This window comes from Mus caroli, chromosome 11 (genome assembly GCF_900094665.2).
Source record: "Mus caroli chromosome 11, CAROLI_EIJ_v1.1, whole genome shotgun sequence".
Taxonomy (NCBI): Eukaryota; Metazoa; Chordata; class Mammalia; order Rodentia; family Muridae; genus Mus; species Mus caroli.
In genome coordinates this window covers 101,191,218-101,209,447 of record NC_034580.1, presented here as the reverse complement: position 1 = coordinate 101,209,447, position 18,230 = coordinate 101,191,218, and the positions used below count along the sequence as shown (strand labels likewise).

General features: G+C 40.8%; 1 protein-coding gene across 6 annotated transcripts in view; it reads right to left on the bottom strand.

Annotated features, from left to right (window-relative positions):
• The window catches only part of Tlk2 (tousled like kinase 2), a 97,303-nt gene that overhangs the window by 9,811 nt on the left and 69,262 nt on the right, over positions 1 to 18,230 (bottom strand). For all 6 annotated transcript variants that reach the window (XM_021178491.2, XM_021178490.1, XM_021178494.1 and 3 more), the window contains 6 exons: positions 17,515 to 17,612; positions 15,593 to 15,674; positions 11,962 to 12,053; positions 5,263 to 5,352; positions 2,743 to 2,912; positions 1,345 to 1,483 (listed from right to left, as the gene is read on the bottom strand). In XM_021178491.2, the coding sequence (XP_021034150.1) occupies positions 1,345 to 1,483; positions 2,743 to 2,912; positions 5,263 to 5,352; positions 11,962 to 12,053; positions 15,593 to 15,674; positions 17,515 to 17,612 (671 nt within the window). The remainder of the gene's footprint in view (positions 1 to 1,344; positions 1,484 to 2,742; positions 2,913 to 5,262; positions 5,353 to 11,961; positions 12,054 to 15,592; positions 15,675 to 17,514; positions 17,613 to 18,230) is intronic.

Below are 18,230 nucleotides of genomic sequence, written 5' to 3'. Positions count from 1 at the left end.
ATACAAAGCTTAAGAACACGCTAACACATACAAAGCTTAAGAACACGCTAACACATACAAAGCTTAAGAACACGCTAACACATACAAAGCTTAAGTGCAAGTCCTATATAATAGAGGTGCAAACCTCTTTCCCAGAGGTACCAACTCTGTGCATTTTTTTTTCCCCCGAGACAGGGTTTCTCTGTGTAGCCTTGGTTGTCCTGGAACTCACTCTGTAGGTCAGGCTGGCCTCGAACTCAGAAATCCGCCTGCCTCTGCCTCCCGAGTGCTGGGATTAAAGGCGTGTGCCACCACGCCCGGCAACTCTGTGCATTTTTGTGTCACTTAGTGACAGTCACACTAACCCCCACTATCTCCCAAGTCGAGTAAACACTATAAATGTAACCTCTATTTTAAACATAGAATTTCAAGGTTTTAACTTAGAAACTGACTCTTGACTATAGGCACCCTTCCCCAAGCATACAGAGAAACAGAAACACAGCTCACTGTCCACCTAGCAATCAGCAGCTCAGTTAGGAGAGCAGGGCTCATTCCGCATGTTCTGAACAGCATGCCCCTTCATCTGCTTCCACTAGAGCCCCTCATTACTACAAAGGACTCTAAGCCCGGGGCCTTCTCAGGCCGGGATGCAGCAGCTCACCTCTCCTGTGCTATGAGGCTCTCTTAGGTTAAGAACCATTTACGGCGGAGTGTGGCTTTGTGTAACAAGCTCAGAAGGGGATAAAAATCACAAGGTCACAATCACAAAATCACACGCCCCAGGCAGAGGCATGCTTTATGACTCTCACTGTAGAAAGTACTAGTGAAAAGCCAATAGCAGACAGGAGTGCTCCAGAACTGTGAGGCAGAGCTAGGTGGGGTCAGGTGACTGGGAGAAGAGTAACACAGGGCTCGGTAGGAAGGAGCCTCAAACCCTTTAGGAGATGCTAACAAACAGGAATATGAGGGAGTCTATAGATTTGTTTTTGTTTTGTTTTAGGCCTATCCTTAATTCTTGACAACTCATCATCCTAGAAACAAATCTCCCATCCTAACACAAGGAGTGGCTTCTACTGCAACTGTAAAGAATTCACCTAAACAACCCTGTTCTCTGCTGGCTTGTACAGTCAGCACTGTGTAATAAACACACATCTCCAGGGGACAGACTATACAAGCACTCTCTCAAGGGTTTTCAAGAACAGAAAGAAAATAGAAGAGAAACTGATATAGAAAATCAAAGTGCTAAAAAGTCTGTATTTCTGTCTTAGCAGACTACACAGGATTAGTTGTTAATCACTACGGAGTCAGTATAGCAGAGCCACCTCCCCGCCAGCCGATTTGGCAGACTTCCTCCCTGATACCTACCAATAAGTACCAGCGCCTTGTGACGTCAGCTCCATGCCATCCACTGAATTGTAGCTATCATCATCCATGATCTTGGAAAGACCAAAATCTGTAATTTTTATCTCTCCACATGCTGTACCATTTACTAAAAGGATATTACCTAAAAAGATAAAAACCTTTATGAATAAAATGAGACTTCTTTATTAAGAGAAAAGACACACATGAAGGGAACAAGTGAATTCTAAATCTTTGGAATAAAACAGTCTAATTCTAACTTTGGGAGAATCTTCAGTGTCCACGGGAAATTTCTATTTTCTTAGAATTGCCTGTTTAATGTGCCAAAAACTGGAAACAAAAATGACCTGCCAAAGTAAAGTATTAGTTGTACAGTTGATTTTTTTAGAAGAAGAAGAAGAGGAGGAGGAAGAGGAAGAGGGAGAGGAGGAAGAAGAGGAGGAGGAGGAAGGAGGAGGAGGGGGAGGGAAGAAGAGGAGGAAGAGGAAGAAGAAGAAAGAAGAATGAAGAGGGAAGAGGAAGAAGAGGAAAAAGAGAAAGAAAGAGGAAGGAAGGAAGGAAGGAAGGAAGGAAGGAAGGAAGGAAGGAAGGAAGGAAGGAAGGAAGAAAGAAAGAAAGAAAGGAGGAAAGGAAAGGAAAGGAAAGGAAAGGAAAGGAAAGGAAAGGAAAGGAAAGGAAAGGAAAGGAAAGGAAAGGAAAGGAAAAAAATGTGGGAAAATTTCACATGAACTTTCGGTGTGCTCTCTATGCTAGCAAGCTTAGAACAGCAATTACAGGAAGGTGGGGGTGGGGGAGTTAAAAAGAAAACATTCTTGGGAATCAAAAATGGTGCCACAGCGCCACCTATAGGCCCTATAGCAGGAAAAGTGTAGTGACTTTTCTAGAAATAGACTGGTGAGTGGCTAAACTTAAAGGTCACAGCCAACAGCTCCACATAAAAGGAGGAGACAGGCACACACATTTAAACAGACAAAAAGCGAGCTAATAGAAATAAAAAGTAAGGGATAAAGGCTTCTTGCCTTTTCCTGATGCCTACTAAGTTAAATGATGATTTAAAAAGATAAAAACTGCTTGGGTCCTTAAGAAAATGAGGCAAGGCATATGTATACTTTATCAAGGAGACCTGAGACAAATTGCTCCATGGTGTGAGTAATGGGAAAAAGCCAAAATAGAACTTGCCAGAACAGTTGTTTCTAAATGACATCATTAATTTTCCTGGTTCAGCACACAAGGCCCTGCTTCCCCACCCGTCCACCCGTTCCCAGCACCCAGCGGCCCAGGGCTCTTCCCACACTGACCCAGGCGTCTATAGTGATAGAGTTGGGTCTTCTTGGCTCCTGTCAAATTCTTTGACTAAATAAACTTCAAAGTCACTTAAAAATATCTCCTGAAAGTTAGCCATACCTGGTTTGAGGTCATAGTGTATGATGGGAGGTTTTATTTCATTTAAGTACTTTAAAGCATTCACAATCTGCATAATAATGGATCGGGCTTCTTTCTCCGACATTAATTTGTGCTGTTTTAGGTAGAAGTCCAGGTCATTTCCTTCACAGTATTCTAATACTGTACAAAACCTGAAGGCACATAAACCAGCATTTAACGGGGGAGTAAAAAGCAGATTAAACTACCTAAACCACTCTGAGCAAAACTCGGGTATTAGAGCTTCTATTCCTTGCTTGTTCCTGAAACACTCTTCCATTCCTCATCAGGCCAGGAAGCTCAGAGGGGCGAGGCGCTTGCTCGCTCTCTGGGAGAAGAGCTTCTGTAATCTCCATATTGGCATCAACTGTGCCAAAGTTCATTATGGCGCCTTTCTTCTAAGAACACGGACAAGAACTGTAATGTGTGATCTAGCCATCCTCTTATAGCAGGGTCTCCTCTGCATACCCACAGCACATGTCCATTATTATACAGTGATCAATCACACACGTGTCCCATATAAGTGTATACACTAAGGAAGAGTCTAGGTTCTGCTCAGGTCTCAAGAACTAGTCGTATACTATGTCTGGCAAAAGACTACACAAGTGTGTTCCATACGGTACGGATTCTTTTACTTCTATTCATGCCAATATATCATTCATATCCCCCATTTAAAATTGCACATTATTGTTGGCACTACATCTAATGCATCTATCTCCCCAAGTATTCAAATTGATGTATGTTTCCTTGAGCTACTTGAATATTCCTGAGAGATATATACTTTTTAAAAAAATCTTTTTAGGTTATGGTTTATCAGTCAGGACTTAACCAAGAAATAAAAAACACTTGAATATTGAAGACAGAGGCTCTGATTTACAAGCTGAAGACCTAAGAAGACAAACTGTCCAGTAAGGCACCCTTGTGACTAGTTACAGCAGGAAGCTGTTAGCACCCTAAAGCCAGAGGGTCAGAGGAAGAAGGTGGTGCTATGCGAAGTTAGGTCACTAGGGAAACTAGAGCTATGTGCTTACCCACTGGTTGAACCCAGATGAACACCCACTGACAGCTTACCAGAGATGCCCCCCAATGCAGTAGAAGGAAAGGAAGCAGTAAACAGCTATAAGCTGAACTTCAAGCCACACTGCAACTGACTACAAACACACACTTGCAGAATCTCAGGACTGAACAATAAACTATAGTTTTTATGACACCTAAAATGCATGGTAATGCTCTGAGAGCCTATCTGAAATGCTCATTCTTATCTGAGATGCTGAAATGAGTCAGACTCTTTTTCTTGGATATATGACTACACAAAGGCTGCTTGTCTGAGAAAGCTTCTGGGTGGATAAACCAAACTCTTAGACATCCTTAGGAGACTGATGTAACATCTACAGGCAAGACCTAAGGTATCTTATGTTCTCCTGACTTAGGCCTAACTGCAACTAAAAAAGTTTCCAAACACTGAAATGTCCCTAAACCCCGAATAAACCAAAGGCTCTGCAGCTCACTGACCTTATTGCTATACACAGGATTATCAAGAGGACCAAAGGTCTTACATGAATAATTTTATTTTTTGATATTTGAAAAGGCTGAACCCTAAGATCCCTCCCAGTTCTAAAATCCTATTGCCCAGAAACCTGTATTCCAACAACCTGCATCACTAGGTTGTCTTTCCTTTTGTCACATTAACCTTCCTGCTTTAGGATAACAGGATGATGATGTGTGTATCAGCCTCTAGAGTGGGGCTGAGGCTCTTCAACAGTCTTGGGCCTGCTAGTGGCACGTCAGCAGCAACTGGAACCAGTTCCTAAGGACTGACTGCTACACTCTCAGGAACACTGTGAGCTGGCTAGATACTGTATGTAAGACTAAGTAGAGTGTCCTAAATAAATCTGGTTATAAGAAGGGAGGAACTAATGACACCTAAGTACAACAAACATACATCTGGATAAGCGCCGTGCTAACTGAAATAAGCCAATTACAAAGGACCACATACTACATGATTCCATGTGTGAGACTGTCCACAACACGACTTCTAAAGGTGATAGACAGCACTGTCTGCTTAAACAGAGGAAGAGTAAAATGGAGAGGTAATAGGAAAAAGGTTCAGGTTTCTTCTGAGAGTGAAAACGTCTACAATGATCTTGGATAATGCCCATGTATCTATGACACACATGAAAACCCATTCGACTGTGATGGATGAATAAGAAAGTGTATAAATTAGGATAAAGCTCTCTAATTTTTTAAATTGGTACCTTAATATTGGACATAATAGAAATATTGATGCCACAGATATTGGCAATCACCTTATCCTCTCTCCCTGTCAAGCCAGTTTTTACCAGCATGCAGTGCCCTTGTTCTTTAGTCAAGAGATCCAAATTTAAATTGTTATAATTCTTTGCCTATAAATTGAGAGTATTTCCTGGGCCCAGATTTAAGCTCCACCCCACAAGTATTCAGTATGTCAGGACAATAGGGCAGGGAGGGGAGAGCAGCAGGACTTACGAGTCGGTGTCCAGGGAAAAGTAGTCATACAGCTTCACTATCCTGGGGTGGTCCAGCTCCTTGTGAATCCGGTACTCCCTGCACGCATGCCTGCAAACACAAGGGAGCATCAACACAGAGCACGTGGCCTGCTCTTTACAACTCACCCTCGCCTCTCTAGCACTTCCCAGCCCCACATGTCCATCTGTTTGTCATCTCATCCAATCACTCTTTCCTCAATCTATCTAGCCACTGAGAAAAACCGCAGGTGCTCCATCTTTCTTTTTAAAAACTCTTTTTAGATTTATTTATTTTATGTATGTGAGTACACTGTAGCTGTCTTCAGACACACAAGAAGAAGGCATCGATCCCTTTACAGATGGCTGTGAGCCACCATGTGGTTGCTGGGAATTGAACTCAGAACCTCTGAAAGAGCAGTCAGTGCTCTTAACCACTAAACCATCTCTTCAGCCTTCAAGCATTTCTTAAATGAATGGATGTTGACTGTTCTGTGACAACCACACCTCTTTTATGATAATCCCCAATACTAAAAATTACAGTCTTCTCCTCTAAAGAGATGCTTCCAGGGACTGGTGAAGTGCTTGGCTGCTATGCAAGCATGGGGATCAGAGCATGTACCCAGCACCTTTGTAAACGCTGAGTGGGCATGGTAGCCTTGGATGATAAACACAGAGAATCCCCAAATCATAAGTTCTGGGTCTGACTGAGACCACATCTCATAAAATAAGGTGGAAGCGTAATGAAGGATGATTACTGACATTAGCTTCTGTCTCCTAAGTGCTGCAATTATAAGCATGAATCACCACAAATGGCTTCACTTGAAACTGAACAAAACGAAACAAAACAAAATGACTTTTTGAGGTCACTAGATACTCTGGAGGTAAGAATCTTGCTGCCAAATCTGGCGACCTGAATTCAATTCTTGAGACCCACACAGTGGAAGGAAAATTGAATCCCACAATTTGTCCTTTGACCTACAGAGTGTTATTTTACTCCGAATAAGTAAAATAAGTGTAACTAAAGAAGTTTTAAAACGTACCTTTCTAGTTCAAAATAATAAAAGTATAAGCTAAGTGTATTATATATATATATGAGATATGTATCAGCCACACAAAGAATTTCAAAAGACCATGATAGGGCCTGGCTTAGTCAACAAACTACTTGTCTTCCAAGTAACAGGGCCCTGAGCTCAAAGCAGCTGGGTGCAGTGGCCAGTGGTTATGACCCCAGTGCTGGGGAAGCAGAGGAAGGTGGGTCCCTGGGGCTCAGTGGTTCATCAGTCTAGCCCATCTGATGACGTCAAATGAGAGAGACAGACAGACAGACAGACACCCTGTCTCAGAAAACCACAGTGATGGCTTCTGGGGAACATATAAAGCTGTCCTCTAGTCTTTACATGTAGGTTCATACACTTGCACACACAGTATGAGGTATACATGCATACACAGAGTGACACACACACACACAGTGATGCACACACACAGTGACACACACACACAGAGTGACACACACATACACGCGCATGCACACGCACTTGCATCATATATTTATCAAAAGGTTTTAAAAGTGGTTCTTTTTTTATAGACAGTAACTAGAAACCGCTTTAAACAACTTAACACCATTTAAGATGTTTTGTTTAAGGAAGAAGTCAGAAAAGAGAAATTTCCTATTAAATAAATGAAAAAAAAAAGTTTCTGAAGCTGGTATGTTCCAACATATCAAAAAGTAAACATAAAGCACGGAACTTAAAAAATTAAATTTAAAAACTGGGGAACTGAGGGAAGAACGAAGCCTTCCAGTAATTATTAAAGGTTTTCCTAATGGATACTTTGGAGTTAATGCCAAGATGCTACTTTAAGTTTCACTGCTGTTTCTAGTGCTTCATTTCATCATCACTGTCTCCTTATACAGAAATGAAAGCCCATACTAAGGCCGGAGAAGCAGACACACACGAAGTGAAGAACGGAGCCTGGTTCCTTAGACTCTGGCTTCTTCATCACTGAGTGGGAAATCTACAGATGCATTCCTGTGGGTACTGAGCACACACAGCCTTGGCTCAAAACCCCACTGTACCACATAGCTCTACTCAGGATTCAGTGCAATATTTCACCTTTAACAAAATAAATTTATGAACAAAAAACCAGTAACAACTTGTAACTCTATGACTAAAGAGATCACTGTTCAAGTCACTTCTGGCTCAGCAAACTTCTAGACTATAATATGTCTCTTTGAGTAACTTTTGCACATTTCAAAGTACAGAGCATTTTTATCATAAATCAACAGAAAACAAGTGGCAGACAAAGTTAATAATGAAAGAAAGTGTCATTCAAAGTTTTCATTCTCTAAGCCAGGTGTGGCAGCACACCTGTAACAGCAGCATTTAGGACATTGAGGCAGGAGGAACAGTATGAGTTCAAAGTCAGCTGGGCTACAGAATGAGACCCAATGTCAAACAACTTACACCAAAGTCCTCACCAACTACAGGAATCCCTGAAACAGCAAGCCCAACACCGCCCCTGCCAGGCTCTCAGGCTATTGCTTTGTCCTTCTCCAACAAGGCATGACTGATCTATATCCCTCACAATCAACATTCTAATTAGCACCCAATAGATTAAAGGACTATAAATAAGGAAGCAGGAGAAATTTATACACTAAAATGTATCCTTTTTTCTTCTTATTGAATGATGTAAACAGATTTCTGGAATGTTTGCTTTTATATTAGAAAATTTAAAGGCTATTATATAAGGACATATAAATTTGGATATAAATTATTTTTTAATTTTCTGTATATGAGTGCTCTATCTGCATGTACACTTGCATGCCAGAAGAGGACATCAGATCTCAGTATAGATGGTTGTGAGAATGTAGTTGCTAGAAACTGAAATTAGGACCTCTCAAAAAGAGCTGACAGTACTCTTTAACCGCTGAGCCATCTTTCCAACCCAGAATTATTTAAATAAATACAGAAATACATATAAGTTATTTTTACTAATTAAGACTGCTTAATAAATAATTTTCCCTATTGTAGACATTTTGTTATGTTTTGGAAAATTAAAGAAATGTAGTAGGGAGGGATAGATGATCAAGTGGGTAAAGTGTTTGTTATGCAGGCTCAAGGACCCAGGCTGGGACCCCTGGACCATGTGAAAAGCCTGACACAGTGACACTAGAGCCTCTGTGTTGGGGGTATAGAGACAAGTAGCTTTGGGCGTTTGCTGGCCAAGATACTTGCCCAAAATGGCAAACTCCAATTATAGTGAGATACTATGTCTTAAAAAAATAAGGTGAAATGGCTCAACACAAAAAGAACTTGCCATGTGATAATTTGAGTTCTGTCTCTGGAACATACATAGTTGGAAAGAAATGACTCCCAAGACCAGTTTTCTGATATTTCACGTGCATGTTAAAAGTGTGCATGTAAACCCACACAATCATAATTTTAAAAAATATTAATTAAAAAACAAAATCCTAAGGAGGACTGAGACTCAGAAGGCCACTATTTTGCACATGAATATGCACATGTGCACATACATCACATACTTCCACCCTAGCTCCACCTCTCCCATGCTTTACACAAATTACAAACAGATTGACTTAGTGAACTGGAGTGACAAATGGTTTAAGCACCATGTGGGTGCTAGGAAATACACTCGGGACCTCTGCAAGAGCAACCAGTGTCTTAACTAATGGGCCATCTTTCCAGCCCCAACTTCAACTTATCCTGCTCATAGCAGGATATCCTATCACTTAGTTAAAATCACTTAGTTCCTATCACTTAGTTAAAATCAAATGTGGAAGTGTTAAAGATTTCTTCCCAGGCAAGACTGGAGGTCATAAGAACACCCCTTTCCCAATATGTCAACTGAGAAATGGCTGACAATCTCAGGTGCCACGATCCTCCCCTCCCCCCAAGAGGAAACAGTGAGAAGGTATAACAGACACACAGTTCTAGTTAGAAGACCAAAGTTTAGACAAAGGAGGCAGTGTCTATCAGTCATTCCTCTTCTTCCTGATTTATTTTCATTTATATGTATGAACAAAAGTCTATGTGTATGTATGTGGGGGGGGGGAGGGGGGATATCAAGGTAGTGCTGTGTATGTGTGTGTGGTGTGTGTGTGTGTGTGTGCGCATGTGTATCTGAGGAGGCTAGAACAAAGTGTCAGGTGCTCTGGAAATGGAGTAACAGACCAATATGGTGCAGGGAACTGAACTCAGGATCTCTGAAAGAGACAGTGCTCTGAACCACTGAGCCATCTCTCCAGCCACTTCACTTGATCTAATTCCAGTAGAAATGAGAGAAAGACAACCACTTGGCTGGGCATGGTAGCACATATCTAAAATCCTACCATTAAGAGGAGACAGAGGCAGAAGAATTGCTGTAAGTTTAAGGCCAGCTTAGTCTACACCATGAGACCCTGTCTCAAAGAAGTAAAACTAAAACTAAAACAGAACATCTCAATTTATAATCACGGAGGCTCAACCTGCTTGCCAAGTGTATCAAGGAGGAACCAGGGCCTAACTTTCTGCAGTTACTCTGGTATGCAGTGTCACAGTTCTCTTAAGGTCAACCAAGAAGCTAGATCTGAGTCTAGGACTTTGCAAAATATGTACAGATCCCAGCAGAGAAAGTGTTTTCAAGGTTGACCTGGTCCCTAGAAACACTGTTTTACAGTAGCTAATGACAGGTATTTGTAGAGAGATGCATATCCTAGATCAACGCCATTAACCATTCTTGCAAGTCTCAATACAACACAATTTTCATTTATAATTGGTCAGAACATGTGGTTTCCTGTGGCCTCCCTTCCCCCAGCCTGGAACCTGCNTGCTCAAGGGTGGAGCTACCTGCTCATTCNTCCTGCCACGCCTACTGCTGGACCCTGCCTTTGCTGCCTGGAGGCACACACGTGTTCGTCCTGCTACTGGACCGTGAGTTACTTGGCGGGATATTGGGTTCCCTCCCCCTTCCTTTATAACTGAGTGTCTGGAAATAGTAAAATTGAGCTTTGATCAGAATGTTGTCTTAGCTCCATTCTTTCTTCCGCCCCGTCTAGATTCCTCTCTTTTCAGCGAACTGCCATTCTCAGTTGAACCATTCCTGCGGGCAGGCTGCAACAGTTTCCTTCTCAGAAGTGTTCTTGGCATTCACTGTTGCATGCCATATATTCCTGACGTCAGGTGACTGGAATGGACTTTTAATAATGTATCTGGCTTCTCAGAAACATCTGGACTGCAGCTGCTTGTCATGTGAGCATGTGCACACAGGGAGTTTTACACAAGGCATTTATCATCCCTTGTCCTACCTCTGACTAAAGCCTACTTCTCTCATGCAGTGCTGAGTTCTGTTAGTGTGGAACAGAAAGACTTTCCAGTCCCCTGGTGCACAGTAGGTTTAAAGCAAGGCTGTTGAGGCAGTATCTAGCCTTCCTCTGAAGACTTAGGAAGTTAACTAAAAGGCTTCTTCGATACCTACTAATTTTTTCTCCTCCAAAGTCTTATGAGAAAAAAACAAAAACAAAAATCTAAACAAAAAGCAAAACACCAAGCCCAAGGCTATTTCTGTAACCAAAAGCATTTGTTATTATCAAAAGGGGCTTATCTTCTCCTTTCAGGGACAGAACCTGCCTCACTCAATATTTCTATCTATCACAAGGAGACAGAACAGCTCAGTGGGGAACGTAATAGCAAATTAAGTCTGCAGATTCCAAAACAAATGAGCCATGAACGTCAGTATTTAGAAGCTCAGGAGGGAATATGACAAAACCTGGCATTAGTGGAACAAAGAAATCCACAGCTGCATATGTAATAACTATTCATTCCAAAGAAACCACCCTTTAGCCCCGCAACCCCAAGGACAGAAAAGAAAAGGGATGCCATTTTACTGGCATTCTCAAGACAGGCAACCACAGGAAGTAGAGCACTACAATCACAGAAATTTGAGATATGAAAATGGACGGGCCACAGGAAGGCACACTAAGACTCCATCCTTCCAGACCCACTGTCTCCTTCCCAGTTGACTAAGGGAATTATCACTGAGTTTCTACAGACGAACAATAGTTTCTAGAGCCTAGTTTACTGTCTTTAGAAACAACAGAATTCAGAAGCACAGGCTCCGAAGGGGATGGCTGTGTTTAAACTCAGCTTCTAATAGTCTCAAGTTCTGTAAGTAACAGTTTTATCATTGGTAAGACATGGAGTATATTCTCTTTGCTGGGACAGTAAGGAAGATTAAAGAAAACAGTCAATAATTCATCCAAAGCTCTTTCAAAATGCAAACACCTGGGCTGGAGAGATGGCACAGTGGTTAAGAGCACTGACTCCTCTTCCAGAGGTCCTGAGTTCAAATCCCAGCAACCACATGGTGGCTCACAAACATCTGTAATGGGATCTAATGCCCTCTTCTGGTGTGTCTGAAGACAGCAATAGTGCACTCACATATAATCAATCAATCAATCAATCAATCAATCTCTGAGCTGGAGTGAGCAGAGACAGAGAGAGCAGAGGTCCTGAGTTCAATTCCCAGCAACCACACGATGGCTCACAACCATCTGTACAGCTACAGTGTACTTATATACATAAATGTATAAATCTTCAAAAAAAACAAAAACAAAACAACAATAATAAAAAAACAAAAACAAAAACCACACAGCCCAGCTATCATTAATGTCTGTGGAAACATCAGATACTTCAGCAACACTTACTTGTGGTAATTCTCCTTTTTCTCATCTCTCCAGTTTTTATTTAACTGGTGAATTTTCACAGCTACATATCTTTGCTCCGTTAGATCAAACGCCTATTAAAAAAAAAAGGGAATAAATTATATTCTACATAAATACTAACAAGATTTACAGGGAACTCACTTAAAGTTTCTATTTAACAAATCAACCAACACAACGTCCAAAACACATTATTAAATGAAAGTAGCAGCAAATGACATATCATGTACTTGCTCCAGTGTTGCAACCGTCTTCTTGAAAATTGTGATTAGATAATTTAGAAGTCTCCAGACACACTGGCACCGTGGGATTTAAAGGACAAACTCAAGCAAACACCACAAGCAGATGTTCTCAGGCTTGTTCCCAATACTGCTAACTTACTCTGGATTTCATCCCTCCTGATCTAGGACCTTTCTTCCTTAGGTTGTGTCTCTCACCCCGCAGCTAGCCTAGAAAATTCACAAGCATCAACACTGTCTCTTTCCTTTCAAAATAAATCCTGGGACACGTACTGACTGACTGCTTCCTACAGAAAACAACCCAGCTGGATATGATCATTGGTGTGACTATTCACAAAGTATCCCATAATTCAGTGTGCTGTGTTCACTAAAATAAGAACTGACACAAAACAAAACCACCCAGCTTTACATTTGGTGCCACAACTATGAACTCAATGAAAGCAAAGTTTTAATTCCAGCAGTAGCACACAGGAATGGGCTTTCATGAAGAGCAGCAGCCCAGCATTGGTCAAGCAAAGCTGCTCTATCTGTGCACACACAGGCACAAGTGTCCAGCATGCCTACAGAGAACAGAGGTGGCCAGTGTTCCACGAGTCTTCCCATTGCTTCTCTAGAAAAGTTATGTGTATAATGGAGTCATGTCATGCTGGAGCAAAATGGGTAAGGTTTACAGGAGAAAAACCTTCTGAGAACAGGAACAATTTTTCCAATAAAAAAAACATTTCAAGATATTAAAAACTAGATTATATTACACTTAGTGTGTAAAAGCACTAATGCTTATCAAATGCAACAGAAGGTGTAGAAAATCTTGAACAGAACTTATCTGTGGGAAGAATAATGTTTATAAAAAGAGGTTAGCCTGGACCCTTGATAAGGTTGGAAAAGTCTCAAGCCTAGTAGCAAGCATTGGTCAAGGCAATGGCTGTTGTTTAATGTTTGATGATTACCACACAGGTGATCTGAATAAGTCAGGTGCATAGCTTTCAACACACTAGCGAAGCCCTCCGGTCACTACCCTTTCTAAGAAGCTAGGATAAAACTATCTCATCAAAGCTCAACTATGTAATTTGCAAATAAAAGGTGAGGAGAAATCTGTCAGACATCCCAGCACAGAATTTACAAGTGTGAGTATAAATAACACACTGGAATCAAATCAGCACTGCCCTAAGGCACAGTCATGGTGGACAGTGCTAACAGGAACACAATGTGAATGAATGCATTTACTGCTGCTGATATATACTTAAAAATGATTAAAGCAGCCATATGTGGTGGTGTACTTGGAAGGCTGCAGCAGGAGAATTGCCAACAATTGGGGCCAGCCTGAATCACTCTGTGAATTTAGAGCCAGTCTGGGCTACAGTGTGAAAACATCATAAAAACAGGGGGAAAAAAGTTAAAAAGGGCCAGACAGTGGTGATGCACACCTTTAATTCCAGCACTTGGGAGGCAGAGGCAGGTGGATTTCTGAGTTCGAGGCCAGCCTGGTCTACAGAGTGAGTTCCAAGACAGCCAGGGCTACACAGAGAAACCCTGTCTTGAAAAACCAAAAAGAAGAAGGAGGTGGAAGAGGAGAAGGAGGAGAAGAAGAAGTTGTTAAAGAGGTAAATTGCATACATATATCATCACCAAATAAATAAATGAATAAATGAATAAATAAATAAATTTAAAAACTGGTTCCAGCATACACACCTGTTAATCTCAATACACAGGAGGCCAAGATAGGAAGACTATAAATTCAAGACAAACATGGGCTCCAAAGGCCAATAAATACATAAAAAGTAATATTCAAGATGATGGAGACATGGCTCCTTGGCTAAGAACACTGTGCTCTTCCACAGGACCCAGGCTTGATGTCCACCACCCACATGGTGGCTCAAGACCATCTGTAACTGGAACAAGGAGTCTGACAACCTATTCTGGTCACCACAAGTACCACACACACATTATGTACAGCTTGCAAAGCACTCGTACACATAAAAATATTGTTTAAAATAAAGAAAAAAAAAACGAAATAAAAAAGTGAACATGTTAAAAGGGAGACCTATCCGGGGTTGCAGCCCAGCAAGAGAACACATGCCTAGCACACCCATGGAGACACGAGGCTGGAACCCCAGGACTTCACAAAGAGGGGAACAAATAAAACACAAGGGGTTGTTTCTTCTACTTGAAGCAAAGGCATGCTTTACAGAAGTCTCAACCATAAAATTTTGAATAAATAAACATAAATCATAACAGCAGAGACCACATCTCTATACCTTACAAAACAGAATTCCACAACGATGAAATCACACAATAAATCAGTGTTGCATTTTATAACCAGGCATGAAAAAATATATAGGTTTGTTGGTGAACACAATGTGGAGTCTTAGATATTTAAAATTGGGTGCCTCTCCTACTTGTGGAAATCAAGCTGTAGATACAGTGGTCCCTCCATGGGCCCTAAGAAAGCACTAAATAAAGACAACCTTTAAAAACGCAGTGCTCGAGACTGGAGAGATGGCTCGTTGGTTAAGAGCACCACTGACTGCTCTTCCAGAGGTCCTGAGTTCAATGCCCAGCAACCACATGGTGGCTCACAACCACTTGTAATGGGATCTGGTGCCCTTTTCTAGTGTGTCTGAAGACAGCGACAGTGTACTCAAAATAAAATAATTAAATTTTAAAAAAAAAATTTTTTTTTTGTGGTACCCAACACTCTGGGTGAGACTGGTCGAAAGCAGAAAGCTAGCTTACATAAAAGAGACAGTTTGAAGGCAGCAAGGTAGTTCAGTGGTGAAGGTGCTTATCACTAAGCATGACAACCTGAGCTTAGTTAATCTTGGGAACTTGGAGTCCTCACAGAGCCCCACAAACATCTACAGATGTCTACACACAGAAACACATACACACACACACACACAATTTCAAAAAAAAATTCTAAAAATATAATTTAATACATTTTGTTCAAAAAATGTAAGACTAAAGTGAAAACGTACCTATCCTGAACACATAAAAATGCACCAGGAAGGACAAAACCAGGATCAAATTCAACATAATTTATAATTAGGACTGTTTCCTCTTATCATTTTATCTAATTTTTCTACCTTAAAAACAGTAAAGAACAGGCACAGTCGCTCATAACTAGAATCGCAACACTCAGGAGACTGAGGCAGGAGAATTGTGAATGTTAGAGCTACATGATGTACAAGCCAGCCTGGGCTATAAGGGATGATCCTGTCTTTTGTGGTCACAGAAATTTATTGGAAGCAATTTTCCTAAAGATCTTTATCCAAAAGCTTTTGAATTTAAATCTATAGATATCAACTCACAGTTCTCAATATTGAAAATGTCTACAAATCGGTATAACCCTCTCATTGTACCCAGTTCTTTGTACTTACCTTGTAAACTTCACTGAAACCTCCTCTACCCAAAAGATGTAACAACAAATATCTGTCATTTAGTGTTGGATGGTCTTTAAACCTGTGGAAACACAATGCACAACGTACTGAGGTCAAAGACTAGTCTTCCATAGTCCAGCATTCCTATAACATCTCCAACTTTAAATAAACACTTTAATATAGTCAACTGCTGAGAGCTTGATAACTAACACCATTATTGTCTATTATGAGTACAAGGTTACACAGCTGAAAGAAACAGAATTATAATAAATTCTGTTACTACAGCCATTAAAGCCAGATAGTGATTCTTGTCTCAGTAGCTACATATAAACTTGTGGCTGATTTTGATCTCCCTCCTTTTTCTATTTTAAAATCATATAAAGCTTCAAGGTATTTTTATATTGCCTTAAAAATAAAGTATTCCATGTGTTCTATAAGAATTCATATCTCTCTCTCCCTCTCTCTAGGGTCTTACTATGTAGCCCTGGCTCACCCGGAACTCACTATGAAAGCCAAGTTGGCTTTGAACTCAGAGAGATCCACTTGCCTCTAGGTTCCTGAATACTGAGACTAAACGTGTGTGCCGCTGTACCTGTCTAATTGAGTCTTTTAGAGACGGGGTTTACTCTGGCCTGGAACTCCCCAGTTCTCCTGCCTCCGCCTGCTCAGTGCGTTGAGGTGATGGATGTACACCATCATGTCCCACCTTTATGGTTTTTGAGACAGGGTTTCATTTCACTCTGGCTTAAGCCTCCCGAATATTGGAATACATGTAGATAGGTCTGTGGCATCTAACCAAATTTGTTTTTCTCTTTAGATAAGTCTACTATAAATCTAAGTCTAGGGTACAGTGTACACCCAAAGCAGATTCTTCCTGTAGTACACGCACTATCATCCCAGCCTCCAGAGGCAGGCAGAAAATGGAAGATAGCTCAGGAGCAGTCAGGGCTACAGATAAGACCCTATCTCAAAACCCAGAGTATAGAGACAGCTAGGGATACAGCTTGCATGCCTGCCTCACATGCATGATGCCTTACACTTCAACCCTAGTACTAAAAAACAATCTTATAACCAGTACCCCAATTAGTGCTAAAATTCCTTTATTCCTAATGTAATAAAGCAGTGTGCCTATGGGGAAGAGATAATATTATTATGGAGATTTAAATTAAGTAGACTCTTCAAATTTGACTCTTAATTTGGCTCCTGTTCAAATTAACTTCATTTTTCTAAACTTGTTTCCTGACTGATGTATGCAAGACTATGCGGCCATCATGAGAATTAAGTGTTGAGACCAGAAGGGTACTTGAACTCTTTCCTGATATATAAAGTCCACAGTAAATGCTGGGCTGGTACCTCCCACTTGGCAGAACAATGGTCCATGGGTCCCAGTGGTCAAAGGTAACACACGGTCAGACACAGATGGGAAGAACTAATCAGTGATAAAGATCATTTCCCACTTGTAAGCTACTTTCCCTCATCTTAGTCATAGAAATGGCTTATAAACAAAGGTGAGTGTGAATCTATAATTAATGTGGTAAATTTAAGTTTTATTAGTCTTACCTACTCAGAAAATGAACGTGAACTCACCTAACACTCTCCTACAGCACTACACTATAGCCAGGTTTCCATCTCCCAAGGTGCCACAGTTATGTCTTCAAATGCCGAAAACCGCATCCACCCTTACAGCTGGCAAGCATTACTGTTTTAGTAAACTCTACTCATGTAAATTGCTATATGCACACATATATAACCTTACTTTTAATATAAAGATTGAAATTTTGTTCACAAAAATTCTATTATATCCTAAAAAGGAACTAAATACACTCATTTGGAGGGGAAAAAAAATTAAAAACATCACTCTAGACCATACACGACATAAAATATTCAGCCATTTCCAGCTCATTACGCCCCAGGTTGCTTACTGCGAGTTATCTTCATTATGTATCCTTTTTAATTCCCTGATGTGTAGATTCCTAACCCTTTCTAGCCTTTCCAGCTCTGCCTGGATTTCTGCTTCCTCCTGAAAAGGGGAAAAGAAAAAAGTTCAGAATCCAGTGAACTTCACCTTTTCATTGAAAAAATACCGACATCTATTTCACTTGTACAGAGAACAAAGCTCCTCTCACTCATCATCCATCCACTCTCAGATGCAGCCACTGGTAACTTCCCAGCAATGCTTCATGCATACACACACAGGCTTCTGCAAAACCTGACAAAATTCAGGTTTATTGTCTGGTTTTACTCTTTGGGTATTGAATATACTCGATACCTTAAATTCCACTAACTTAACATCTAACAAGTGTGTGTGTATGTGTGTTTTACACAAAAACTAATGTTGGTTACTATACTCATAAATAGTATCTTTAATACATGCATGTATATTTATTTCTACTTACGTGTGTGTGTGTGTATGTGTGTGTATGCCTATGTGTATGCCATATGTGTACAGGTGATAGCAGGGGACAGAAGAAGACATCAAATCTTTGGAGCTGAAGTTAAAAGCAGTTATGAGCAGCCAGACATGCTGGGAACTAAACTTAGATCTCTAAAAGAACAACAAATTTTAATACCTAAGCACCTGGGCTGCTGTATTTAAGAGCTTTCGGAAGGAAGGAAGGAAGGAAGGAAGGAAGGAAGG